A 27,600-nucleotide genomic window follows, 5' to 3' on the forward strand; every position below is an offset into this window, starting at 1 on the left:
AAAAGGTGAGCGCCTGTTATCAGGTGCCCAGGGTGTCGAAACCTGCGTGCCCCGCAGCCGCCGACCTTTGCATCAACGGGCTGCCCGCGGGTTTGGACGGGCACAGGCGAGACGGAGGCAGCAGAATGGACAGATCGCCCCCCAGACGGACTGTTTAAACTTTTTAAAAGGGGGTTCTTGGAAGAATGGTATGTGAAAAGGAATTTAAGTAGCCATTTGAGCCAGAACAAGGCGAACCTGTTCATCCCAGGTTGCTGGAGCAGACGTTATTCGTCGGAACATCCTGGTCGACTGGAAGAGGCGCTTTTCAACGTTTGCGATTCGAGCCGCTGGTGCAAGCTTCGAGGCGATGGGGCCCGCTGGACCGCTGCCCACAGGGGTCTTCCTCCTCTCGCTCACCGCCTTCCCGATCTGCTATGGGGTCAACAGTGTGGTGTTGCTCTCTGAGTAAGTATAGCGCCTCGAGCAGTTGCCGTGCTACCAAGTGTATCTGTCATGTGACTCTTTCAGTCCTGTCTACGGAGACTACAGCACGTCTGACTGGCGTGGCACGCCGACGCTTCTAATGGGAAACGTCAAGCTACGGTTCCCAGAATGCAAAGTTCTGTTGACTACAAGCCTTCTGCACTGACTGAAGGTTCATTCCTATGGGGCATCCCTTACAGCTATGGCACATGCCCCCTGACCGATGCAGAGCTCTCTGCTTGTTCCTGGCGGGCATGAGCAGCTCACCCAGGCTGGGCTTTCGCTCGGCATTCTGGTACATGTAGTTAGTTCTGTGTTTTGTTAAGCTCAGTGCTTTCTGTTTTGAGCTGTTCGAAAGAGGGGTACACGCATGATGGAGGCGTGAAGCACAGCCGGGGGGTAGTGCAGCGCTGCAGGGCCTGAGCTGGAATCATGCAGTATCTGTTTAGGGGTGCAGGTATCGGGAGAACCCCAGTGTGGGCGTCCTGAGTGGTAAAAGCCGCCTAAAGGGTTTGATCAGCTCGGCATCCTTACAGAGGAGAATAAAACTACAAGATCCAGAGTGCAAAGGGGTAAAACGGATCTTGATGAGCGCCTCACAACATACCCCGACCCTTCAAAATGTGGTGCAAGTACTGACTGTGCGGGAGCCTCCTTACTGACAGCTCGGGGCCCTGAAGGCCAGGAGTGCCAGGGCCTTGTCCTGCCTCCGGTACCAGCCTCTCGCACCAGCCTCTCGCGCACCAGTCTCTCACACAGCCCCCAGTACCAGCCTCTCGCACACCAGTCTCTCACACTGCCCCCCGCACCAGTCTCTCACACTGCCCCCCGCACCAGTCTCTCACACTGCCCCCCGCACCAGCCTCTCACTCTGGGCCCCCATTGTCCGCTTTTACCATGCTATTGCACAGTATGTTATATTAAGAGATTTGTACAGCTCCCTAGCGCCAATAACATGGCTTCTGTGACGCTTTTTTAGCGCAAGTCTTGCCTGCCTATACACAGGATGTGATGCATGTTTCACCCGGAAGCTGATCAGGTGGGAGTCTAGGCACACCTAGGGCCTAGTGGGACTACTCATAGCCAGGTCTTCATTTCTTGAATGCCTCAAAAAGCTGACGAGGCGGCTATTGCCTCGGCTTGAGAGTGGGCTAGGAAAAGGCTGGGCCGCCAGATCTGGTTTTCTGTATGTGTGAGATTTTATTGTATTGTATTGTAATTGCATTTATATAGCGCTTACTACCCCGGACGATGCGATGAAGCGCTTTTTCGGTGAGTAGCACGCTACTCGGGAACCCATGAAGGATTAGTGTTGAATTCGTATAGTGAAATATGAAGGTAATTTGAGTGGTGGATATGTTGGTCAGTTGTTTGGATTTAGAAGGGTAGCAGAGGGATAGAAGTGCCTTGAAAGTGTGGATGAGGAGCTTTAATTGTGCTACTTTGTGAACGGGGAGCTAGTGTAGCTCCTTCAGCACGAGCCCTGCATGCCATTGCACAGTGTGTGACGCATGCATTGACAGCGTCTATCGTGCATGCCATTGCAGAGTATGAGATGCATGCATTGACCGTGTCTGTCCTGCATGCCATTGCAGAGTATGAGATGCATGCATTGACAGCGTCTGTCCTGCATGCCATTGCAGAGTATGAGATGCATGCATTGACAGCGTCTGTCCTGCATGCCATTGCAGAGTGTGGGATGCATGCATTGACAGCGTCCTGCATGCCATTGCACAGTGTGTGATGCAAGCATTGACAGCGTCTGTCCTGCATGCCATTGCACAGTGTGTGATGCATGCATTGAAAGCGTCTGTCCTGCATGCCATTGCAGAGTATGAGATGCATGCATTGACCGTGTCTGTCCTGCATGCCATTGCACAGTGTGTGATGCATGCATTGACAGCGTCTGTCCTGCATGCCATTGCAGAGTATGAGATGCATGCATTGACCATGTCTGTCCTGCATGCCATTGCAGAGTATGAGATGCATGCATTGACAGCGTCTGTCCTGCATGCCATTGCACAGTGTGTGATGCAAAGATTGACAGCGTCTATCGTGCATGCCATTGCAGAGTATGAGATGCATGCATTGACAGCGTCTGTCCTGCATTTCATTGCACAGTGTGTGATGCATGCATTGACAGCGTCTGTCCTGCATGCCATTGCAGAGTATGAGATACATGCATTGACCGTGTCTGTCCTGCATGCCATTGCAGAGTAAGAGATACATGCATTGACAGCGCCTGTCCTGCATGCCAGTGCACAGTATGAGATACATGTGATGGATGCATTGAGAGCACGGGTCCTGTATGCAATTGCACAATGTGCGCTACATGCATTGACAGTACGGGTCTTGCATGTCATTGCACAGTATGTAATTTGTGCGTTGACAGCGTAGGCCCTGCATGCCATTGCACAGTGTTTGATACATGCATTGACTGCACGGGTCCTGCATGCCGTTGCTAAGTGTGTGATGCATGCATTGACCGCACACAGTCAGCATGCTATTGCACATTATGAAATACATGCATTGACCGCGTCTGTCCTTCATGCCATTGCACATTAGGTGATGCATGCATTGACCGCATCTGTCCTGCTTGCCAATGCACAGTGCGTGATAAATGCATTGACTGAACGGGACCTGCATGCCTTTGCACAGTATGTGATGCATGCATTGACCACGTCTGTCCTGCTTGCCAATGCACAGTGTGTGATAAATGCATTGACTGCATGGGACCTGCATGCCGTTGCACAGTATGGGACCTGCATGCCGTTGCACAGTATGTGATGCATGCATTGACAGTGTAGGCCCTGCATGCCATTACACAGTATGTGATACATGCATTGACTGCACGTGTCCTGCCTGCTGTTGCACAGTATGTGATGCATGCATGGACTGCACGGGTCCTGCATGCCATTGCAGAGTATGTGATACATGAATTGACTGCACGGGTCCTGCATGCCATTGCACAGTACGTGATCCATGAATTGACTGCACGGGTCCTGCATGCCATTGCACAGTATGTGATACATGCATTGACTGCACGGGTCCTGCATGCGTTTGCACAGTATGTGATACATGCATTGACTGTACGGGTCCTGCATGCCGTTGCACTGTGTGTGATACATGCATTGACTGCACGGGTCCTGCATGCTGTTGCACAATGTGTGATGCATGCACTGACAGCGTAGGTCATGCATGCTATTGCACAGTATGTAATACATGCATTGACTGCACGGGTCCTGCATGCTGTTGAACAGTATGTGGTACATGCATTGACATTATCGGTCTTGCATGCTGTTGCACAGTGTGTGATACATGCAGTGACAGCGTAGTTCCTGCATGTCATTGCATAGTATGTAATACATGCTTTGACGGCGTCGGTCTTGCATGCAATTGTATATTCCACTCGAGCACCACCCCCTTAGACAATGGAGTTCCACAGGGTTCCTCTTGGAGCCCTACACTTTTTAACATCTTTGTTGCTCCCTTAGCCCAATTAGTAAAGTCCTTTGAGTTTGAGACCTTTTTGTACACAGTTGACACTCATTTGGTCATTTCATGTGGGCAGGACACGGAGAATGCCAAACAGAGATTTACTGCATGCATGAGAGAGAGATTGCCATCTGTATGTCTTTAACTGTATTAAACTTAATGGGGGCAAGACAGAGTTTTTTTATTGTTTGGCAAAGCTCCGTTCTATTGGACGAAGGATTGGTGGCCAGCAGAACTCTGACCCTCCCCTTTGCACAGTCGAACCGCTAGAAACCTAGGCATACTCATTGATGACCAACTATCTATGCGGGGCCCTATCACCTCTATATGTGGAACCTGTTTTGGTACCATGCGTTTCCTCAAGGAAAGCTTTTGGTGGCTTCCGTGCTCTCCATGCCACTGGACTGTTCCCATTGGGCACAGGGTCAAGACTGATTTGCATATGGCTGGGTCCAAACTGGAATGGCATGGTGAGCAAAAAAACGATGGATTTAGGCCCAGATCTCTGTACTGGGGTGATTGCATGACATTGTTCTGCATTCTGTCCATCAATAGTTCTTTTTGCTTTTTTCCGTTTAGCTCACTAAAAACACTCATCCAGGCCCTAGTCGTCTGCCGCTTCTACTATGACAATGCCCTGTTCCTTGCCTCAAATGAATCCCTTTTATCGAAACTGCCAGTGGTCCAAAACGCTGCGGCACGTATGGTAAACACCTCCTAGGACTCCTCCGGCCCCTACACTCTGAGCCCTACATTGGCTCCCCAATCACAAGAGGGCGCTGTTCAAACTGCTTTGCATAAATCCTTATCAGGCCCTGACCCAAAGTACCTTCAGAACAGACTCACTCCTTACAACAGGAAGCTGCGATCAAGCAATCAATTTTAACTATGTCCACGGCGCATTCGCACCCGCTAAACATGGAGGCAAAGCCTTTTCTTATCTGTGCCCACTCCACTGGAACAAACTTCCTCTATTAATCTCTGCGTGCTCTAGTCTATGTTAATTTAAAAAACACATTAAAACTTGGCTGCTTTAATGTTGCGTCTACTCCAGTACTTGCTGACCAAGCGCCAAGATGTACCTCTGGGAACGAGTTGTGCGCTATATTAAGACTCCCATAACATAACCCAGTATGTGATGCATAAATCGGCAGCGTAGATCCTGCATGCCATTGCACAGTGTGTGATGCATGCATTGCTAACACGGGTCTTGCATGCCATTGGACAGGCTGCCTTTGCTGTTTGTGCCCACCTAACCCCCAGTATGACGTGGGCATTTCTAACAGCCTCAGGAGTAGTCCTTTACTCACTTTGTTGAGTGAATATGGCAAGAGGTGCTAAGTTATGCATCAGAGCGCTTCTTTTCTCTGTGTATTGAAGGCTTGAGAGGAATGGAAAGAAAAACCATGCAAGACATGGCGGGGCGGAGGGCAGGGTAGTGCCACACAGCCATTGTCAAATCCTGGAGTAATATTCATTAATTGTTACTGACAAATGTTTTACGCAAGTACTGAAATTCTCCTGGGTGCATTTCGTGCTTTTGGTAATCGTCAGCGAATCCTCCTATGCTTCATTTGGAGTTTACCACTGGGCCGCTCTTTGGGTCAGAGCCTGTTCAGTAGAGTGAAGCCGGTCCTGGGTTGCTTGTGTTCTGGTTCAGAAAAGACCTGGCCTGGCCGTTCGGGCTGGACTGTTCCCATGAGGAGCAGGGTCAAGACTGATTTGTATATGGCCGGGTCCAAACTGAAGCGGCATGGTGAGCAAAATATTGATGGACTGGATTGAGATGCGGCCCAAGTAAATTACCAGTGATGAGATCAATTAAAGAGTTCCACCCATCTCTTTTTGTAACCTTCATGTTGGGGCAGTGGCTCAATCACGTGTCCCTTGCATTCTGGGACTTGTGGTTCATTCTTTCCATTGGAGGAGAGCCAAACAACGAACATTCTGTCCCTTGTCGTTGGTTAAGAGAACAGATCAAACTTTGCTGTCTCCGACACAAACTGACCTTCTCCACTGATAATGTCAGGCCTTACTTTCTAGGACTTGGAGCAATTGTTTGCAAGTGCACATGGCGGGTGTAGTTGTTCACCACTGGTGTAACCCTTTTGTTATGCCAGTGGAGCACGGGTCACCCCCTACGTTTCCTGTATGCAAATAAATATCTATGAATTGTTAAACCTTTAGCTCAGACTGGACATTGAGTGCAATATCTGGATTAAGCTGTATCTTGTTTCCAACATTTGTGTTCCAACCTGGTGCATAGAAAGTGCTCTGGACTCTTAAATCCGCCATTGGAATTATTCGATTGTCCAACTGGACTGGAATAGTTGTGGTGGCTCTGGGACAACAGAGGTACACGAGGTTACCTGTAGACACTGCTGCCCACCAATGCACAGACCGACACCCTTCATTGTGTGTGCATCCACGCAACATGACCCTGACCGTGGCACTGTGATCTTTTCTGTCAGTTCCATAGATAGACCTGCATAATACTGACTGTCCCGTGGCCCTGACGAAAGGGCTTTGAGCCTGTCACCCCTCTGAATTCATTTTCCACATCCATGGGGTCAACAATTGACCACCTCAACTCACTAAAACGGACTTATTCAAGCAAGCCCATGAACACCTAGAACTACAAAACCATGACAAAAACCCCAACTGTCACTCGCTTCCGCAAGCAGCCACAGGTTGAAATGTTATGTTAGAGTTTTATAAAGCACACAATTACATAGAAGCGGGCTTTCCTGTTCCTATTTTTTGGTGATTTCTGGTGGGTTTTTTCAGTCTTTTCTGCTTCCCTGAATCTTCAATGCCAGGAAACTTTACAAGTATCCTGGCACTGAAGATTCAGAGAAACAGAAACTGAAACCTATGTAGAGGGGCTGAAGGAACTAGATACAAGTGAGGTTTTCAATGCTTTACAGAAAGGTAGTTTCTGATCTGTGCCCTACAGAAGAGCAGAAAAGTTGTTGCATTGCAAGTTGGCCATGACAGAGAGCACCAAGCATCCAATAAGCTATGCAGACCACACACCTGGATTTAAAGATATTCCTTCTGGCAACTGGAAGCCAATGGAGGGAATTAGGAAAAGCTAAGAAGATCATTGATTGGAAGGATTGAGCGAGAGATGACTGACTGTGTTCTGGATTGGTTGAAAGTGCTGTATCCCTGTCGGAGTGAGGGTCGGAAACAGAAGCGAGGAGGCCGTATAGGGTGAATATTGCAAGGCTTTTATTGCTGGGGACTAACAACTCGTAGAGATGGAAAGGACGTGGTTCTAGACAGATTGAACAAAGTCCATGACAAACACGTTCTTGTATGAGACAATATGAAGGATTCGCTGGTGCGGTCTTCCCGGGGTCTGGTTCAGGTAGGTTTGTCAGGTGGTCGAAGAAGTCCCTGGTACTTCTCGTTAAGTGGGGGGGGGGTCCTCGGAGTATGCTCAAACAAACACAAAAAAAACAACGGTCACTGACCATGTCCTGTTTGTATCGTTATTAAAGCCTCCACCACACTGCTTGTGATATAATCAAAAATACGTGAGAGGATTTGTTCTGTGAGGGTTGGGACAAAAATAAACAAAACCCAGGGGTGGGAGAAAAATTTCTGATAGTTTCGTGTGCTCTATCTCTGTTTTGGCTGGAGGTCTTTTTAGGTTCATCACATGGCAATTGTGAGAAGATGGATGACAGAAAAACAGCAGGAAACGAAATAACCGAGAGAGAGCTTCTCCTCTATTTCCCCCGTGTCACCCAACCCGCTTCCCACCCCCCTTCCCCCTTCTCCGCGGTTACTCCCGTAGCTCCCTGCACGTACCGCGGTCTGCCACAACTCTCCTGAGTTGTGGCGGCTCGTGCGTGTCCTCCGGGCTCCACCACTCCTCGCTCCAGGTGTCGGGACCTTCCGGGTCTTCGGGTGGGTCCTTCTTGTCGGCGTCCTTGGTTCCTCCGGCATCTGCTTCCGTCTCCGGCTTCCTTTCAGCGAATGCGCCAGTGGAACCTTCTTCCGGGCTTTTCCATTGCTCTTGACTTTCGTTGTGGGTCTCCCATTGGTTGGGCTGCCGAGTCCCGCCGCTTCCGGGAGAAACGCCTTCCGGGTCTTGTCTGGAATGCTGTGGGGCGGGGAAAAGAGGCTTCGTTATCGGACACCAAGTCGCCTCGGTTTCATCGCCCCCATCACAGGGACGGTAAGGAATCCAACCGGGCATTTTAACATCGCGTTGTTCACCCGTATACTCCTGCTCCTTCTCACAATCACATAGGAATGGATCGGACGAAAAGAGAATTACAGTATTTACGCCAGTGGTTCTTAACCTGTGGTCCAGGGGCCCCTAGCAGTACATGATGCCAACTCAGGAGGTCTGTGACTGCTTCGAAAATGAAATTATATTAACCGATTTAATAAGGTGTATGTATATAAATAAAGAATAAAAACAGAACATTTTAAAGCATTTTGTAAATTTGAAAGAATTTGAAATTAGAGGAAAAAAATTACATTGGGATCCCTGGATTGATTCATGGTAGTAGTGCAAGTACATCAAACAAAATATAGTAGGGACAGTGAGTGGCCGCAATTGAATTTAGAAAAGTGCCAATCTTCCCATTAAAACGCAAATTGTGATTTTTGTTTTTGTTAAATTTGTAAATTAAATATAATGTTTCATCATCTGTATATTTGAATGTTTGTTTTCATATTTTTGTGTATTGTTTTATGATTAAAATCTTTTAAATTGCTTAGGCTGGGGGAACGGAATCCAATAGTGACTCAGTGGGGTCCTCATTTTCCAATAGTGATTTAGTGGGGTCCTCGGATTCAAATGATAAAGTGGGGCTCAACATAAGTCAATAGTTTTAGAACCACTGGTCAAGATGACGGACAAAAATAGCTGCCAGTTGTGTTTTATCTAGGAGTGAATCACCATACTGTGATCAACCAGAGGTGTGTGAGCCTGCAGGCAATCTAAGAGATTCTGTAATGACTGATTCCTTTATAAGGGTGGTAGGACCTAGGAGGAGTCAGTCAAACGTTGGAAAAGGAATGTGCCGGAAACAGAACGATATGAAATCCGAATTCTATCTTTAGATTAAAAGATCATTAGAACATTGGAATGTTGGAAGCTCCATTGAAAACAATGGAGTGCTCCGGGCTTATAATGGCTGGTATAAGCCCAGAGCGCCAACATTCCAATGTGTCTTTGTTCACAGCTCTGGCTCCAACAAAGTCTTCAGGGAGCCGGAGGGGATTCCAATCCCCTTGCGCTCCCTGAAGGCTTTATTTGTTAGAACATTCTGCCCTCTAGTGGCAGAATGTTCTAATAGCCTTATAGACCTTGTAGCAGGGCTATACCGGCAATTAAAGTCCCGCTGCTTTGTTAAAGTTCCTCGCCTTCAGCTCGGGCCTTTAACGCTGCAGCGGGCCTTTAATAGCTGGTATAGCCCGCTACGGCGGGCTATAAGGCTATAGTAATAAATGTATCCCTCGCGTGCATTCAAATTGAGGACTGGTTCAGTAGCCGATCAGACTGTAGTTCTCTCACATGGATTGTAGCGCACTCGTATGTCCTGCTGTTTGTCAATTTGTATTCACTTGTCTGTCTTCTATTTCAGCCCCACCGCCATCGCGCTGACAGGAGTGGCGGTCCTCCTCGGCCTGTTTGCAGCTTCATATGTCCAGTCACAGGGGACTGCCTCCCATGACCCCCTCTTTTACGGTGAGTAATTGTAGTTGGAAATTGTATTCATATAGCACTTACTACCCCTGACGAGGCGGCGAAATGCCTTTCGGCGAATAGTACACTATTCCGGCACTCAAGATTAGTGTAAGTGGTGAGTATGTATGTGCGCTGACTGAAGAGTCAAACTTGTGCCTATTCTTGCATTGAGAAGTAAGGTGTGTGTGGGGGTGTGTGTGTTTTCACATTACACCAAAGTTTGTCCACTCAACAAGGTATTTCCACGGCACCATGAAGAAGAGGTCTGGACATGGACGGTGTGTATATATAGATATATATGGTCAAGACCGTGGTCAAATGGTCGAAACGCATCGTGGACGTAAGGCATGCAGCCTGGATTAATTATGAAAAGCATTTACAGAGTGGTCCGTCTCTATGTGGCAACCGGAGGTTGCTGAGCGTATGGATTTGGTTTACATATATATTTGATTAGTGCAACAATACTGCCCAACGTGTTTCGGAGGGCTCGGCTCCTTGATCATGGGTGTATCTATTACTTGGATCACTTGAGCAAGAGTAGAATCGCCAGTTGTTTCAGGGCTACCCAGATGTTTTCATGGAGGACTATGGACATAGCTTATCCTGCTCATCGAGTGGTTTGCAAGCTAGACCTGTTTTTATCCCATCTTATGACAACCATGTGGATGCCAGTGACACAGGCCGCCACTAGTGCAGAAACAACCAATCGACCATTGGTGAGTGGAAAAACGCGGCAGCCATCTTGTGTGTCCCGCAAGGCTTTTAAGCTGGTGCTTTCTTTTCCAATAACAGGATTTCTCTTTTTCTCCCTTGGTCTTTCTCACTCTGGTCTTGTTCTAAACAATCTGGCGGATTGCCACAGGCATGCCATTGCACTTTGTGAAACTGCTCAAAAGTTCTATCATTTAACTGCTTTCCTTCTGTTCTTCTGTGCATCACACTTCTGTAGTTGTATAAATGTATATTCAATTAAAGTTAAATTAAAGGGACTCTAGGGTTGGGATTCAAACCTTTGCAGTCTCTAGAAATGGTCCTCTGTACAATCATAACTCTACCCTCTGCCTTTGCACTGTTTGTTGTGTGATGATTAGTGTGAAGAGAAACAGTTAATGGCATTGGTGTTCAGTCACTATAATGCGGTGCCACCTTCTGCCCCAGAAGTCATGAGACCAGCTCTGTAGGTACAATGCACTGAGTAGAATTGTTGGGCTGGCAGTAGTAGAGGAGAAGCTTGTGTTCACTGGTGGATGTGGTGAGGCATGGCCTGGTGTGGTAGGGCACAGTGACCAGTGGTGGCACGTTGTGACCTTCTCTTTCTCCCAGCAGGCTTTGCGGTCTTCGCCTTCACCAGCGTGGTGGATCTCATCATCTGGTTGGAGCAGGACGGGTACATCAGCGGCTTCATGGAGTTCTACATGCGAGAGGTGAGCTCTGCTACTCTACTCTTATCACACCATTCGGCGATTACTGAGCAGGGCGAGGTAGTTCAGGTTGTGGAGCACCTGATGCGCATGCTAATGCTATTTTGAGGCCACTGAAATACTCACACACTCTCTCTCAGGTGAAAGTGGTCACATGGTGCTAGAGAAGAAAAACGTATACGTATTGCCCGCTAGGGTGATCAAGTGAGAGAGACAGCGGTAGACAAAACATTAAATGAGGACAAATGAATAGAGCATCTTGTTATAAATTAGCTCAATTATGTGATCCATATGCTCTATAGGGAAGAAAATCAGTTTAACATTTCTTTTCTTTGCGCCTGTTGGCGTCGACGTGTTTCGATCCATGGAGATTTAGAGGAAGATGGCTTGGTAGATGGATGGATGGATGGACGAAAGTGTGTATGACTGGACAGAGAAATGCATAAATTGTTGAATGGACCGAAAGACAGAAGGGAAGCTATATGTGTATAAGGATGGATGGAGCAAATGAAGGAAGGAAAAGAGGATGAAGACACACAAGGATGTTTAGTTAAAAACTAATGGGAGGATGAAAGCCAAAAATTTAAAGAAGAAAAGAAAGATGGAAAAAAGACCAGATGGAAAGAAAGCGGGACAAAAGGGCTGAATAAAGGACAGAAATTTCAGAGTTCCCTGAAGGCCCGCCCGCCCAATGACTGCTGTGTTCACTTTCTCAGTGCCATTTGGAACATGTTGGAAGGTGGGGGGCATTTTATTTTTTCTGGCTGCTCCCTTGCTTTCTGATACAGATGTTCCCCTGTGAATTTCACTAATGTTACTTTTGTTGCGATCAGTTGCAAGCCACAGACTGAATGCCTTGTTTGATCAGTCGCAAGACTGCTCTTGCGTGCTTTGTTTGAGTTGTGATCTCGCTCCTGTAAACCTTGTCCAATCGTATGTGAGCTGGCTCCTGCATGCCATGTGCAACCACTTGTGAGCTCGCTCCTGCACACCTTGTGAGATTAGTTGTGAGCTTGCTCTGCCATGCCTTGTGTGATCAGTTGTGAGCTAGCTCCGCCATGCCTAGTGTGATCAGTTGTGAGCTAGCTCCGCCATGCCTTGTGTGATCAGTTGTGAGCTTGCTCCACCATGCCTTGTGCGATTAGTTGTGAGCTTGCTCCACCATGCCTTGTGCGATTAGTTGTGAGCTTGCTCCGCCATGCCTTGTGTGATCAGTTGTGAGCTTGCTCCGCCATGCCTTGTGTGATCAGTTGTGAGTTTGCTCCGCCTTGCCTTGTGTGATCAGTTGTGAGCTTGCTCCGCCATGCCTTGTGCGATTAGTTGTGAGCTTGCTCCTCCATGCCTTGTGCGATCAGTTGTGGGCTTGCTTCTGCGACCTTGTGAGATCAGTTGTGAGCTGGCTACTGCACATCTGGTGGGATCAGTGTGAGATGGCTCCTGCAAGCCTTGTGCGATGACTTGTGAGACTGTTCCTGCATTAGTCATTGGAAGAGTGCATGGCGGAAGGGTAGACTAACCAGAAAGAATTTCATTTGGTGGGTGAAGCTCTCAAGCCACCTTGAAAAAAGTGCAGATGGGAGCCGAGACGAGGTTCCCATAGCCTTGGTGAATGCTCCTCCTATCGAAGATAAGTGATTGAAGATTGTGATGTAAGCGAGCTCCTAGAAGCCATGGGGCACACCAATAATAGCACTGTTTGGTATGGCTGTTAGCAGAGCCGTCTTTGGCATAAGTCATACTCTTGTGTGTCTGCAGGGGGAGCCCTACCTTCGGACATCATATGGGATCATCGTTTGCCTCTGGGATGGCACCGCACACTACCTACTCTACCTGGCAATGGCATCCGCCATCATCGGGAGGTAAGAAAACCCTCTTGCTCCCTGTTTGTCCCATAGATGTACCTATTACCAAGACGCCAGGGAGCTCTAAGGCCCCCTACATGGCACCTGAGGCACCCATAACTCAAATATTAATGTGTTGCTTTCCACCTGCCCAACACAGCATCATAACACAAAGGCTTCTGACTTTACTGCCTCTATCTGCCCATCAAAGACACAAAAGACTAGAGTTAAGAGAACTCTTCTGCCTACCACCTGCCCGTCATGCATCTAGATAAATGGAACTTTAGTGGATTCACACGCCTCTTAGCAGCCAGAACCCTGAGGGGCAGGTTCTCTGCTCATCGCCTACTTGACCATCATGACAACACCATACCTGACCATGATAACAACACAATACCAGGCCATGATGACAACAAAATACCATGCCATGATGACTGCATAATACAGACCTTGATAACAGCAAAATACTGGACCACTATGACAACAAAATACCAGACCATGATAACCACAAAAATATAACTGCATAATATCCACCATGATGATTGCATAATACATGACCATGATAACGACACAATACTAGTCCATGATGACAACAAATTACCAGACAATGATGACTGCACAATACCAGCCCATGATAACACAATACCAGACCATGGTAACAACAAATAACCAGACCTTGATAACAACAAAATACCAGACTTTGATAACAACAAAATACCAGACTTTGATAACAACAAAATACCAGACCTTGATAACAACAAAATACCAGACCATGATAACAACAAAATCCCAGACCATGATGACTGCATAATTCTCAACCATGATCACAACAAAATACCAGGCCATGATAACAAAATACCAGGCAACGATGAATGCATAATCCCAGAAAATTATAATACCACACCATGATGACAACAAAATATCACCCCATGATGACAACAAAATATTAGACCGTGAGAGCAACAACATACTCGTCCATGATAACAACAAAATACTCGTCCATGATAACAACAAAATACTCGTCCATGATCACACCAAAATACTCGTCCATGATAACACCAAAATACTCGTCCATGATAACACCAAAATACCAGACCGTGATAACACCAAAATACCAGACCGTGATAACACCAAAATACCAGACCGTGAGGACAACAAAATACCATGCCATGATGACTGCATAATACAGACCTTGATAACAGCAAAATACTGGACCACGATGACAACAAAATACCACACCATGATGAGTGCATAATATCAGACCTTGAAAACAACAAAATACCAGGCCATGATAACAAAATACCAGACCATGATAACCACAAAATACCAGACCATTATAACCACAAAATAGCAGACCAAGATAACTGCATAATATCCACCATGATGATTGCATAATACATGACCATGATAACGACACAATACTAGTCCATGATGACAATAAATTATCAGACAATGATGACTGCACAATACCAGCCCATGATAACACAATACCAGACCATGGTAACAACAAATACCACACCATGATGACTGCATAATACCAGACCTTGATAACAACAAAATACCAGACCTTGATAACAACAAAATCCCAGACCTTGATAACAACAAAATCCCAGACCATGATAACAACAAAATCCCAGACCATGATAACAACAAAATCCCAGACCATGATAACAACAAAATCCCAGACCATGATGACTGCATAATTCTCAACCATGATCACAACAAAATACCAGACCATGATAACAAAATACCAGGCAACGATGAATGCATAATCCCAGAAAATTATAATACCACACCATGATGACAACAAAATATCACCCCATGATGACAACAAAATATTAGACCGTGAGAGCAACAAAATACTCGTCCATGACAACAACAAAATACTCGTCCATGATAACACCAAAATACCAGACCGTGATGACACCAAAATACCAGACCGTGATGACACCAAAATACCAGACCATGATGACACCAAAATACCAGACCATGATGACACCAAAATACCAGACCATGATGACACCAAAATACCAGACCATGATGACACCAAAATACCAGACCATGATGACCACAAAATACCAGACCATGATGACCACAAAATACCAGACCATGATGACCACAAAATACTAGACCATGAGAGCAACAAAATACTAGTCCATGATAACACCAAAGTACTAGTCCTTGATAATACCAAAATACCATACCATGATGACCACAAAATACTAGACCATGAGAGCAACAAAATACTAGTCCATGATAACACCAAAGTACTAGTCCTTGATAATACCAAAATACCATACCATGATGACAACAAAATATCCGACCATGATAACACCAAAATACCAGACCATGATGACCACAAAATACCAGACCATGATGACCACAAAATACCAGACCATGATGACCACAAAATACCAGACCATGAGGACCAAAAAATACCAGACCATGAGAGCAACAAATTACTAGTCCATGATGACACCAAAATACCAGACCATGATGAAAGCATAAAACCAGACCATAACACCAAAATATCTGACCATGATAACAACAAAATATCTGACCATGATAACAACAAAATACTAGACCATGAGAGCAACAAAATACTAGTCCATGATAACACCAAAATACTAGTCCTTGATAATACCAAAATACCATACCATGATGACAACAAAATATCCGACCATGATAACAACAAAATACTAGACCATGATAGTCACAAAATACTAGAGCTTGACAGAAACTAAATACAAGACAATGATAGCAACAAAGTACAAGATAATGATGACTGCATAATACCTGACCATGATGACAACCTAATACCTGACCATAGTGTTTGTGCTGATTGTCTCGGTTACTGTGTCTGTGTTTTTTTCTGTCCCTTGAACCCAGAAAGAGTTATCGAAGCCTGGGTCTGTACTGGCTGGGGTCTCTCATGATGAGCCTCCTGGTGCTCCTGCCGGGGAACGTCATAGGTAAGGAGGAGAACGAGGAAGATGCCTCTGTCTCTAATGTTCTAGCTATTAATCTTTTGTATTTATTGATCTTGTATATCTATTATTCTAAGCTATCTAAACCATAAATGTGGCTCAAAAACATGTTCTGTGGAGCAAGTGTAATAATAAATGGAGAATCGGGCATTTATTAGTAAAGTGCGAAGGTCAAATCCCACGTTCTTACCGCTTTGAAGGTGCCTCCCTTGATCTCCATTGCTGACGCTGTGAGCCTGTGCATTGAGATTGCACTGTGGTTCTGCTTAAATATTTGTGTTTAACTACTCACATGAAAGAACACTATAGCATAGACTGCATATGCAGCTCTGCGAAGAGTAATCTACCATTTATTACCATTTCATGCTATTACTTGGTAGTCCTACCTTCCCTAGACTCAACAATGGTAATAAGTAGCACATTACACTCTCTGCATTTGCAGATACACAGATGCGTAAAGGGTGGTGGTCCACCTTGTTTGAGTGAAGTATCGGGCTCGGAGTCTACTCGAAGTAGTTTTTGACTGGGGGCCACAAACAGGCCATTCATAGCCATGTCATACAGAAAGAAAGACGTATCACCATGTGCTAAAAGTGTGTGATCTTCTTTAATAGTGTATGTGCATAAATAGAATCGAACGCTAGCTTTCAAAGTTTTGTGGGGCCTGGATAAAAAAACTTCTGTGGGCCCCCTTCTGGTTTGTCGTCCAGCGAACACCTTGCAGTTAGAAAAACAGTTTGCTGGGAAAAGAAGTAACTGGCAATGTTTGGTGTCATCCAGTGGTAGAGCTGCATCTTGAAGAAACAGACTAGGTTCTCATTTTTGTCATTTAAGAATATTTTGTAGCTGGAACGCGTGTGGCGATCCCAGAAACCTTGGGGGTTTGGTTAAAGAGCTCCGTCTACACTTCCTTTTTCATGGCTCTGTCCAACACGCATGTTTCTCACCTTCACTGGAACAGTTTTTGTTCAAGTAATCACAGAAGACTCAAGTGAAGATCTGCCGTGGACTTCAGAGCTCTGCCCACTGAGACCATGCAGCCTGCAGTTCCTCACTCTGTGCGCTGTTGAGCTCATGTCTTGTGTTGCCTCAGCTGCAGTCTGGCCCTAGCTCTGAAATGTACATATGAGAACACCATGGTGTATTTCTTTAAACCCAAGCACTTGCCTTACACTAGTTTGACAATACGAATTCTTGTTATCTGTGAAATGGTGTGTGTTGTTTACATTATTGAACAGATCATTCATTCAGCTCCTGGAAGAGCTCTGCACACATCAGCCAGTGGCCCAAGAACAAGGTATGCATCTAAATTGGGAACTGACTGACTTGAAAGCCTTTGCTCAGATTGCAGCTTGCCCACATGGGTCAGGGGGCCAACCATGGGTCTGGGGCCAACCATGGATCTGGGGCCAACCATGGATCTGGGGGGATCTGGGGCAAACCATGGTACATTGCTGTCAGTGCCTGCTCTCAACTAGTTAATCTGGACCATGGAGTATTGATGTGATGGAGAATGTCTGTGCGGTCCAGTCACTACTGTCCTAGGGGCAGGGGCTTCGTGGGATATTAGCCTGGAGGAAGTGTTCAGATGTTTGCTCTCCTTTCATTGCGTTGTTTTTTTCTTAACACTGAAGGTAAATTCGGCACCGAGCTCCGCCCGTCGTTCCTGCTGAATGTTCCGTATGTCCTGCTTCCCATCTGGGCCGGCATGAGAATCTTTAGGGAGCCCAGGGCCACTGCATACGTCCCTGCGGAAAAGGTACGCCCGCAAGATGCTATTATGTTTGTGTGTGTGTATGTATGTGTTTGTGTGGGTGTATATAATATATATATAATATGTGTGTGATTATCCCTCCTGTATCACACAGCAAAATAGTGGCTGAGCAGGGATTAATTAAAATAGAGATTTGAAGCTTAATATTAATATGGAGGAAATATCTCTTTATGCTGGACAAAACCCCAAGACCACTACTGGTGGGGTTTTTGTCCAGCGTAACACGTTTTAAAAATGCCACCTGCTGTAGAGATGGTTTTATGCTTTCAGATGCAATATTGGCGGTATTTTGTGTTTTTTACCACAAGCAGTATATTTTATCCAGGTGGTTAAAAAAATGCCACCTGCAGACATTCAAGTATAAATATTGTGGGGAAAAATATCCGTGTCTGAGCATGTAGTCCCTCTACCTGGCTCTCCGCTTGCCTCATGGCAGCTTGGTTCTGTGCCTGACAGAAACCTGGTGCTGTGTCTACTGTTTCTGTCTCAACTGAAATTGAAAGGGCTGCCAATGTATTCAATTTGAGACTGTTATTGGGTGGAAGTGAATACAGGGAAATATAATATGGATGCTTGCCTTCAAGAGTGCTATGAAATGGTGCTTATTGTTATTTATTTTATTATTTTTGTATTTCTTTGTGGAAGGAAACTAAGGCTGATAAGATATATATATATATATATATTTTTAAATGAAGACAGAAGAAGTGAGCTTTTTGGTCTTGAAAGTTAGTAATTGTGTATCAAGATATCTCACTTGTAATAGTGTTAGTTTATTTTTAAAGAACTAATTTATTTATTTTTTGATCCGGCTAACAGCTGTCTACTGACTTCAGAGACTTGTAGCGCAAGTTCTGCAAACCCAAATTATATCAGATCAATTGTAAACGAATGTAGTAGTCCAATTTATTTTAAAGGTCTAAATATTGGTCCTATTTCTTGTAAATGTCCAGGTATTTGTATTGTCCTTATTTCGTCCTGGACACATACTGGAGGAAACTATCAATTGTAAATGCCCATGTGGATCGAGGTGCAATCTGTGTGAGATAGGACTACAAAAACAAATGTGGCTTCCATGTGAAAATATACATTGCAAAAGAAAACTGAAATCCGTAGATAAAAAAAAAAAATATATATAGGCTGAAAAAATAGAAACCACAAAAATGAAGAATACAAAATGAAGAGTGAAGAAATTAGACTTCATAAATTTATATAAAAGTATTGCCCATTAAAGTATTCCTAAATGCAGGGAAAACCACTACTCCTTTGTTGCAGGGTGGCTCGAATCTATGACTCGTAACTTTAGACCTGGCATACTTGGAGACAGATGTTGGATGGAAGACATTATGTTTGTCAATATCTAAATCTCTTTGTAGTCTGTTTTTTATTTTTGTAAACTGTATTCTAGCTCTGCATCTTAGATGATTGATCCAATCTTGGGTACAATAAAGCCTGGCATTGTGGCTATAACTCCACTAAAATATACTTTTATCATGCGGGTATAAGAATGATACATCTGTGAACATGTTAAGGGGGGGGGGGGTCAGTGTAGAAGGGAGTGGTTGTAGTTGGGGCCAAGGAATTTTTGATTTTTTTTTTTTTGTTGTAGTATGACGTATGGTCCATATTGTCTTTGAGCTTGGACATCGCTTCATCATCATTACTAATATGTTTGAACACTCTCCAGCCAGCACATCTAAATGGCCATAATGAGGGTGTGGACAGGATCCGGCGCCCATGTTAATTTATCAGAAATTATGGAAATGACAATTTACCAGTTACAAATGGCTTCAAGATGATGTGCATGAGGTCAATGGGTTTTTGGGACATTTAACTTTTAAGCCCCTCAGAAAAAATGAAGGAAAATGTATTTGATCAATAAAATAAAAATTCCTACCAACGATTGATATGAGGCACTGAAAAGCAGTTCCAAGTGTTGATTTAAACCAAGTATTACTATCCCAAGCCGGTTATCCTATGCAGTGGAAACTAGTTGTAACTGGTGAGCTGGAATTTACACCGGGGATCCTGAGGATTTCCTCGACTTCTTTCTCCGCAGCCTCCATGTTGTGGGTATCTGGGAGTCCATGTGTCACAGAGCACTGGCCCCTAAGTAGGTTTGGGTAAAGGCAAGTTCGGATCTGGGGTGGGCTAGTCTTCTCTTTCCATGCTCTGGAACGCTGAGTGCTCAGTTGGAGTTTGAAATTACTTTCTTGGTTGCTGAAGGCGCTCGTGACTTGCACCGATTCATCTGATAAGTTGTATACGCCCCTCCTAGCCTGTATCTTCAAGATATTGAACAGGAGAACTGTCCTTTTTTGGAAAGTAATTGTTTCCTAAGAGGCCATTGCTTAAAGGCCATAGAGTCTTGTGGCATTTAAGAAGCACATGCATGTGAACCAACCTCCTAGTTTCCCTATAGATCCGTCCACCTCTTTGCTTTGAACGATGCCCGGTACCTTACCATTTAAGAGTCTGCAGGTCACTTATGCAGACGTAAGCAGTAATTCAGCATCTCAGAGAGCCCATTTGAATCCCACAATGCCGCATCCTGGGATTGTTTTTACATTTGTTTGACACCCCTTGTTTTATGAATGATTGAGGGCTGGTAATGGGTGCAATGTTTTCCCCTCTTATTGCGAAGTTAAGTAATTGCTGGTTGTTTTCCCAGGCGGCGGAGGAGCAGAGTCGTGGGCTGCTACAGCGCCCCCTGGATATTGCGCTGGTGTTGTACTTGGTGATCGCGGTGGCATTTACGCTTTTCAGAGGACTGGTGAGTACTTTCCTACAACACCCGCAGGCTGAAAACCCTCCAAGGACGCTCCCCCCAGCACAATGAATGGACCCCCCCCCCCCACTGCATATGATCTCACTCAAAAAAACTCCAGTCTTCCCCCATCTTTAAGTAGCTTTAGTACAACAATGCAACCACTCTGTCTAGGAGCCCCAGTAAAACACTGCACCTCTACTGCGAAGGAACCCTCGCCCCTACACGCTACTCCCCTTCCATTGCTGAGACCCCTTACAACAATGCAGCCCACACAGTGAAGAAGCCCCCAGAACGCTGTGCCCCTCGATAGGAAACAAATCCTAATATTACACCACAGCCAACGGTTCAGGAGTCCCAAAACACCCCTGCCCACTGCAAATACGCCCCTATAAAAGACTTTACTCCAGCTATAGAGAGGTCCCAGCATAATACAGCAGCCCCACAGCAAAATGTCCACAAAGCCCCACCACCATTCCATTAGTAAGCACTCCTCAAACAATGCTACCTCCACCATGGAGACTGCATTGCCAAATGATGTTTGCATGTGTAGTATGCACCCATGCATGTTGAAGCACAACCTATTGGCTTTGCCAATGCTAGGGAAAATGATTATTTTCTGTATTGAATGCATATAGGAGATTAAGAGCTGATTGTGACAAACAGTGTGAATAGTGAGTGCATTTTATGGATGTGATCTAGGTCCCTATGCATTCCACTGGAGGCACTTATTAGAGAGCGGAATGTGAAACTTAACCGCTCACCCGGCATAAGTTTTAAAGAGTAGGTAACAAAAGATCATTCTGACAGCTGCAAAGCCAGACCTAACAATCCATGTTTTTGGGGAGTTGTGGTCTAGGTTTAAGTCTGTTCAAAATCTTGGATAAAAGCACCACATAGTTAATAACAGAACCAGTCTAGAGCATGGCATCCCGGTAACCCTGCTAGAAACCTTGTTCCACACCGTGAAATCCTCCATGGAGAAAGGCTTTCCAAAACAACTGTAGCTCACTTCACTCTGCTTTACTCTGTAACTTTTATCGTAATTCATCCATTTATTAGATTGTGTCATCCATCCGTCCACTCACAGACTAACCTTTAGTCTCTGTCTCTGCAGGTCGTTTTGGACTGTCCCTCAGATTCCTGCTTTAACTACATTTACCAGTACGAGCCATACCTGAAGGATCCCGTGGCGTACCCCAAAATGCAGGTAAGTGCACCGGTGCCAACCTGCATTCTCATATTGTGCCAGTGGCACCTTCATCAAAGCTTGTCTATGGGTGGAGCTGCCGGTGCGGCAGGACTGGCCTATGGTACCTTGATGAGGGTTAGTGGTAGGCCAGTGCCTCTGAATGGCTAATAGGTAAAAGGAAATTAAAGAAGGCCATGTGTATTGGCGACTGTGATTGGTTGCAAAGTTTTCTGTTCCTCCTCTGCTCCTACTTTTTGACACCAAATTCATCCTCGCCCTGACTAACGACCATCAAAGACAAGTTCCAAAGATACGTGAAAGATGTGGCCATCTGGATGACCAACAACTGTCTCAAACTCAACACAGACCAGACAGAAGTTCTCATCTTAGTCAAAGTAAAGGACGCCCTCTGGCACAACAAACAGTGGCCGTCTGAGTTGGGCCAAACCCACGAACACGCCCGCAACCTCGACATCGTCCTCGACCGCCATCTTACCAGGAAGCAGATCAGCGCTGTCTCCTCCGCTTTCTTCCTCACACTCTGTATGTTCAGGAAGGGCTTAAGATGGCTCCCACCCAACACCAAGTGTACCATCACGCAAGCTCTCGTCACCAGCAGACCCGACTACGGCAACTCCCTCTACGTAGAAACCCCCACCCAGCTCATGAGGAAACTCCAGACTATCCAGAACACTGCAGCCAGAATCCTCCATGACCTCTCCAGATAGACGCACATCACATCACCCCACCTCAGGAAACTCCATTGGCTACCAGTCGTGAGGAGATGCCAGTTCAAGCTGCTCACCCACGCTTACAAGGCACAACACAATGAAGGACCGGCCTAACTCAACAAACAAGTGAATTTCCACCAACCCACCAGAGAACTCCGTTCCAGATCCCTCTCCCGAGCAGCTACCCAAATCATCCGCCGGGCAAACAGCGGACGCCGTTCCTTCTCCCACCTGGCGGCCAAGACGTGGTACACCTTCCCCCTGGACCTCAGAGCCTCACCTTCGCTCCAGCAGTTCAGGAAGAACCAACAGCAACAGGCAGTGTGATCCTGCAGCATGATCCCACAGTGCCTCAAGACCCTCATGGGTGAAGCAGCTGCGCTTTACAAATCCTGATTGATTTTATCTGGGTATTAGCTTATGTTGTACTATTTGGAAGGTGGTGTCTTGAAACTGGCAGCTTTTATGTTTCTTGAAGTTTATCTGCAAAGGCGCCTACTCTTGTGGTACTCCGCCCATAGGAACAGGGCCTCGGACAGTAGGTGTGGTACTTCCAGCCTCTTGCACAACAAGGAGGCAAATTCACTGTATAGCAATGCTCGGTGTTTGGGGAAAAAACTGTGAAAATAATGTAAATTGTTTGTAAAAGTGGGCACAATGCTTTATAAAATCTTGTAGGGATCTTTGTAAAATTGTAGAGAAATATTTATGAAATATTGTAAACTTCTAACAGTAAAGATATGTAAATAAAAGGACACAAGGTTCTTTCTGTGAGTGTGCACACTTTATGTGAATTTACACAGCTCTATCTGAAAGTGCACAGAACTCTTGAGGGCAGACATGTTCTCATGAGCTCGAAGGCACGTTGCCAGCCTCCTGAGCGCTGCATGGATGCTATGAGCTCTCTAACTGTGTACTTCCCCACAGATGCTGGTCTACATGTTCTATGCACTCCCTGTCTTCTGCCTCTGTCTGTACGGATTGGTCCAGCCCGGCTGCACCTGGATGCTCGACTGGACCCTGGTTCTTGCTGGGGCTATTGCACAGGTAAGCAGAGACCACTGAACCTGGGCATTCACACCCTTGGTGCTGATGGCCCTGGCACCTGATTGCTCCTGTGAGATACGGGCACCAGCTTTGTGATGTAGGTAGACCGCATTTATTTAATGGTACACCTGATGTCACAGATCTAAATCCTATGGAGGTTGCGTACTTGCACACTATTCGCTTTTTGTAATCAAACGTGTCTGAATGAGTGATGGTGCTGGCTGAATGCTTGAATGAATGGGCAGCATTAGGTTGCCAGAACCCTTTACTTTCAGTGCTGATAACAGTAAAAATGTGTGCCATTTCTTAATTTGCTTTGTATTTAATTGACGTAAATGTCCATTCATAATCGGAAGTTCTTCTTTGACTCGTCTGTTTATCCAGCCTTTTTATCTATGTTTCCTTTACAATCCTTGGAAATTAAATTACTCCTCGTTATGACCCTGATTCTTACCCATTCCCCCTGCATCTTTCCACCAAAATCTGCCCAAGGGCACACATGCCTTGTGTATATAAGCAATAAAATCCAACATATTCAGTACTCCCCTGTCAAGCACAAATGGTTCTTTGAGTTAAGGTTGCGGGTTGGAGGTTCCAACTGGACTATACTTTTGCGATGAAAATAGACCATGTATAAAACAAAAAAATCTTAATATGACTAACGTAACATAATAAATAGAACAACAATTTGCACAAGAAAAGTGATGCCATAGTGCATGGTGCTGGTTGAGGAAAGGGATGGGGTAGCTGCTAAAGTTCACAAAATGCATTTATATGTTGATCTGTTGAAATATTCTTTCATTAAGTTGAATTGTAGCTAGCTTTAAAATCACTATTTTATTACTTCTACATGTTTCGCTCATGATTGTGCGCTGCCATGTGAACCTTCTTCAGGAGGTAAACACATTCCATGTTAGATGATTAGAATTTTTACTGTTACCTGTGCTTTTCTCTGCTTTCTGTGTGAAAGTTTAAAAAATGTCAAGCCTGCAACTTAATGAGATAAAATCAAAGAGGGCACTGTGAATATTCATCAACTTGATGTTTTATTCGATAAAGCTGTTGCATTTTAGAGCAACTGTAAGTACAAATTTACTACCTGTAGATGCCATACATAGAAGACTTTGCTATAGACTGTACAACATATTTGAACTTCTGCTAACAATTCTTAAATTTCTTTGTTTTAAAATTAGTACCCTATGACAACACACTTCTCTGTATTAGTGGGAAGAGTTGATACAAATAGTTTATGATTTTTCAAATCGATTCTGATCAGATCCCACTAGTCATTCTGTTTTCTTTGCTTGTTGAACAGTGAGGGGGCCAGTTTACAAAGTCATTTATGAGTTTGGGAAGTAATACCCTTACAGGATTACTTTGTGGTCATAACTCTCATGGCCTCCTAGCCTTTAGGCTTTACCTAAACCAATGTTTCTGTTTTGGTGCCTTTCTTTTCAATGATCACGCTTTCAACACACATGAAAACCATTTATCATGCGTGTCTCTAGTCTAAACTATGGAACCAATTTACAAAGACATTTTTATGAGTATGTGAAGGAAAACTACAGGAGTGCTACGTCATGTACTCTTATATGGCTTTTCAAATTGTCCCCTGTAGACTCCTTGTAGTATCCAGGTCTACACCATCTTGCATGGTCCTTATAATCCAGTGCCCTCGTTGCAATTGTAGAATGTCTCCTGAAATGGCTATTGGCAAGCTGCGTGCTCTAGTTACTCCTCTGCTACATTCAGCCTCTTTAATAATACAACTAACGTATATTACACTTCCTTTAGTCTTGCTCAAAGAAAACACAGAACCACTTCTCACTACAAGCTCCTAGCTAAATCTGCAGCTTTAACGTATACTCTGTTTTTCTTCCTCCAGTCATCTGTAAATATGTGTTGTTTTACTTTGCTTCTAATTCTGTATTTTTAGGCCCAATTTTCACATGTTGGTGCTTCTTTACATCGACGCACCCCCTACACGTACCGCGTTCCTGCTGAAACCTGGTGGCTGTTCCTAATCTCCAACGCCCTCTATGCGCTCATCCCACATCTCCTGGCATATCGCTGTCTCCGCAATCCAGGGTTCTTCATCAGCACAGCGCCGGGTGTGCAGGACAATGACAAAAAACAAAAATAAAACCGGGTATCAGAGGTGATGAAGAGATTAAAAAAGCAAGAACAATTTCCGCCAGTCAAGTGCTCCGCAGTCTTGAACAATTATAAACAGGTCTTGGTATTGAGTATTTCAGCCCTGGTGTCTTAATCCTGTGTTTCAAAAGTCTGTTTTTGTAAAAAAACAATATATAAATTTAAAAATAAGATATCGTGAAATTGTTTTCCCCAATATTTTAGTTTCTTTCATCCAAAGTTTCTTGCTTATCTACTTGCTGATTCTGTTTCTTTGCTTAGTTCCGTATGAGGCTGAAAAAGTGCATTGAGCACTTGTGCAACTAGTCAACTACGACTCAGAATTGGCTTGGTTACATAAATCCAACAGGAGCCTCTGAGGCATCTTCCTGGTTTAACTCCTACGTCTGGTTCCTTGTCTTCGGAATAGATCCTTATGTGGCCTTCAGGGCCCCGGTGAAGAAGGAAGAACTGATGATCGGTTCCAACTCTGGCCTTTCGTGCAGAAACTGAAAGTAGCTGCTGCCCACGGACTTCACATTCATCCGTCCAGGCCCTCTTCCCATCTATCGTCCACGGTTGCAGCACCCTCCATGATGCCATTTTTGGATCCCACCATAGAATCCTTGAACATTGTCCAGTACACCGCTGCCTTACCTGGTCACCAATCAGAGGAAATTGGACCACTTCACCCTTGCACTTAATCCCTTAATTATTTTTGAGTCACAATTGGAAGTAAACCCAGATCTGTTTCTATAGCACACGTCGCTACTCCTCGAGGGCTGGAAACATGCAGAAGTCAACGCCCCACTAAAGAAACCATCGGCAAATCCCAGCAGACTCAACTGCTTCCACCTGATCTCTCTGCTCCTGTTCCTGGCCAAAGTATTAGAAAAAGCCATCAACCAACAACTTTCCTTACATCTGATATGGAACCTCCTACTGACTCCTCCAAATCTGTCTTCTGCAGCAACCACACCACCGAGACAGCCATCGATGCGGCATCATCTGAGCCCTACTCGGCCTAGGAGAGAGCGTGGCTCTGATCCTCCTAGAGCCCTCGCCGCCTTCATTATGGTCTCCCACCACACACACACACACACACACACACACACACACACACACACACACACACACACACACACACACTCATCCCATGGCAGCTCAACATGGGCATCCAAGGAGCTGCTCTCAGGTGGATCACCTCTTTCCTCACAGGAAGAATGCAAAAAGTCTGTCCACCCTTCACCTCCAAACCCAAGGAACCAATCTGTGGAGTACCCCAAGGATCCTCACTCACGCTCTTCAACACTTATGACACCTCTGGCCAGCATTGTCAAAACCCACGGACTCCAAATCCTATCCTACGCCGTCAACACACAAGTCCTCTTCCTTCTCTCCCAAGACACCACCAAGACCAATTTTCACAACCCCATGACCAACGTCGCAAACTGGAGGAAGGACAACTGCCTGAAGCTCACCACGGGTAAGACAGCAGTACTGATTTTAGGAAACCAAAGCTCCACATGTGACGCATCCTGTGGGCTCTCAGAACTAGGACCTACTCCCACTGACCACGCTAAGAACCTAGGTATCATTCTGGACAACAAGCTAACCATGATGACTCAGGTCAACTCTGTCTTCTCCTCCTGCTTCTTCATCCTCTGCATGCTTTGTTAGATATTTGAATGGTTACTCCAAAGCTTAAGTTGCACCATCACCCAGGCCCTCCTCTCCAGCCGACTGGGCTATGGCAATGCTCTTTACGCGGCTCACCTCCTCTGACTACACAACACAGCTGCGAGACTCGTCCTGGAACTCCCTAGGTGAACCCGCATCACCCCCTATCTCAGGGAACTCCACTGGATCCCTGTACTGAAAAGAGGCCAGTTCAAGCTCCTGACCCACGCATAAAGGTCCTAAACCACTCTTTCTCTTTCTTCTCTTTTTATCTCTTTTTTTTTTTCTTTTTTTTCTCTCTCTTCTCTCTCACCCCCGCACCCACTGCATCAGACTCAGCAGATGCAGAGGTTGCTC

At 45.3% G+C, this 27,600-nt stretch overlaps 1 protein-coding gene across 2 annotated transcripts; it reads left to right on the top strand.

Annotated features, from left to right (window-relative positions):
• TM6SF2 (transmembrane 6 superfamily member 2) lies at nt 1-25,752 on the top strand. Of its 2 annotated transcripts, none has more exons than XM_085639280.1 (10): nt 1-447; nt 9,570-9,673; nt 11,000-11,097; nt 12,850-12,953; nt 15,825-15,907; nt 17,557-17,681; nt 20,365-20,466; nt 21,578-21,670; nt 23,311-23,430; nt 25,367-25,752. In XM_085639280.1, exons 1-10 carry the CDS (start codon nt 350-352, stop codon nt 25,571-25,573), a joined length of 1,134 nt encoding a protein of 377 aa, XP_085495406.1. In that variant the 5' UTR covers nt 1-349; the 3' UTR covers nt 25,574-25,752. The 2 variants fall into 2 exon arrangements, with proteins under 2 accessions (XP_085495406.1, XP_085495405.1); XM_085639279.1 differs by having other exon boundaries at nt 5-447; nt 10,997-11,097.
• Nucleotides 25,753-27,600: the final 1,848 nt, after the last annotated feature.

Source organism: Triturus cristatus, chromosome 12, assembly GCF_964204655.1.
Source record: "Triturus cristatus chromosome 12, aTriCri1.1, whole genome shotgun sequence".
NCBI classification, from domain to species: Eukaryota; Metazoa; Chordata; class Amphibia; order Caudata; family Salamandridae; genus Triturus; species Triturus cristatus.

Excerpts from the sequence above, each read along its gene's own strand:
- TM6SF2 (XM_085639279.1), top strand. The coding sequence starts at position 350 with ATGGGGCCCGCTGGACCGCTGCCCACAGGGGTCTTCCTCCTCTCGCTC. Across the intron at positions 9,674-10,996 it reads CCATGACCCCCTCTTTTACG|CAGGCTTTGCGGTCTTCGCC; the intron begins GTGAGTAATTGT and ends TCTTTCTCCCAG. Across the intron at positions 17,682-20,364 it reads CATACGTCCCTGCGGAAAAG|GCGGCGGAGGAGCAGAGTCG; the intron begins GTACGCCCGCAA and ends TTGTTTTCCCAG.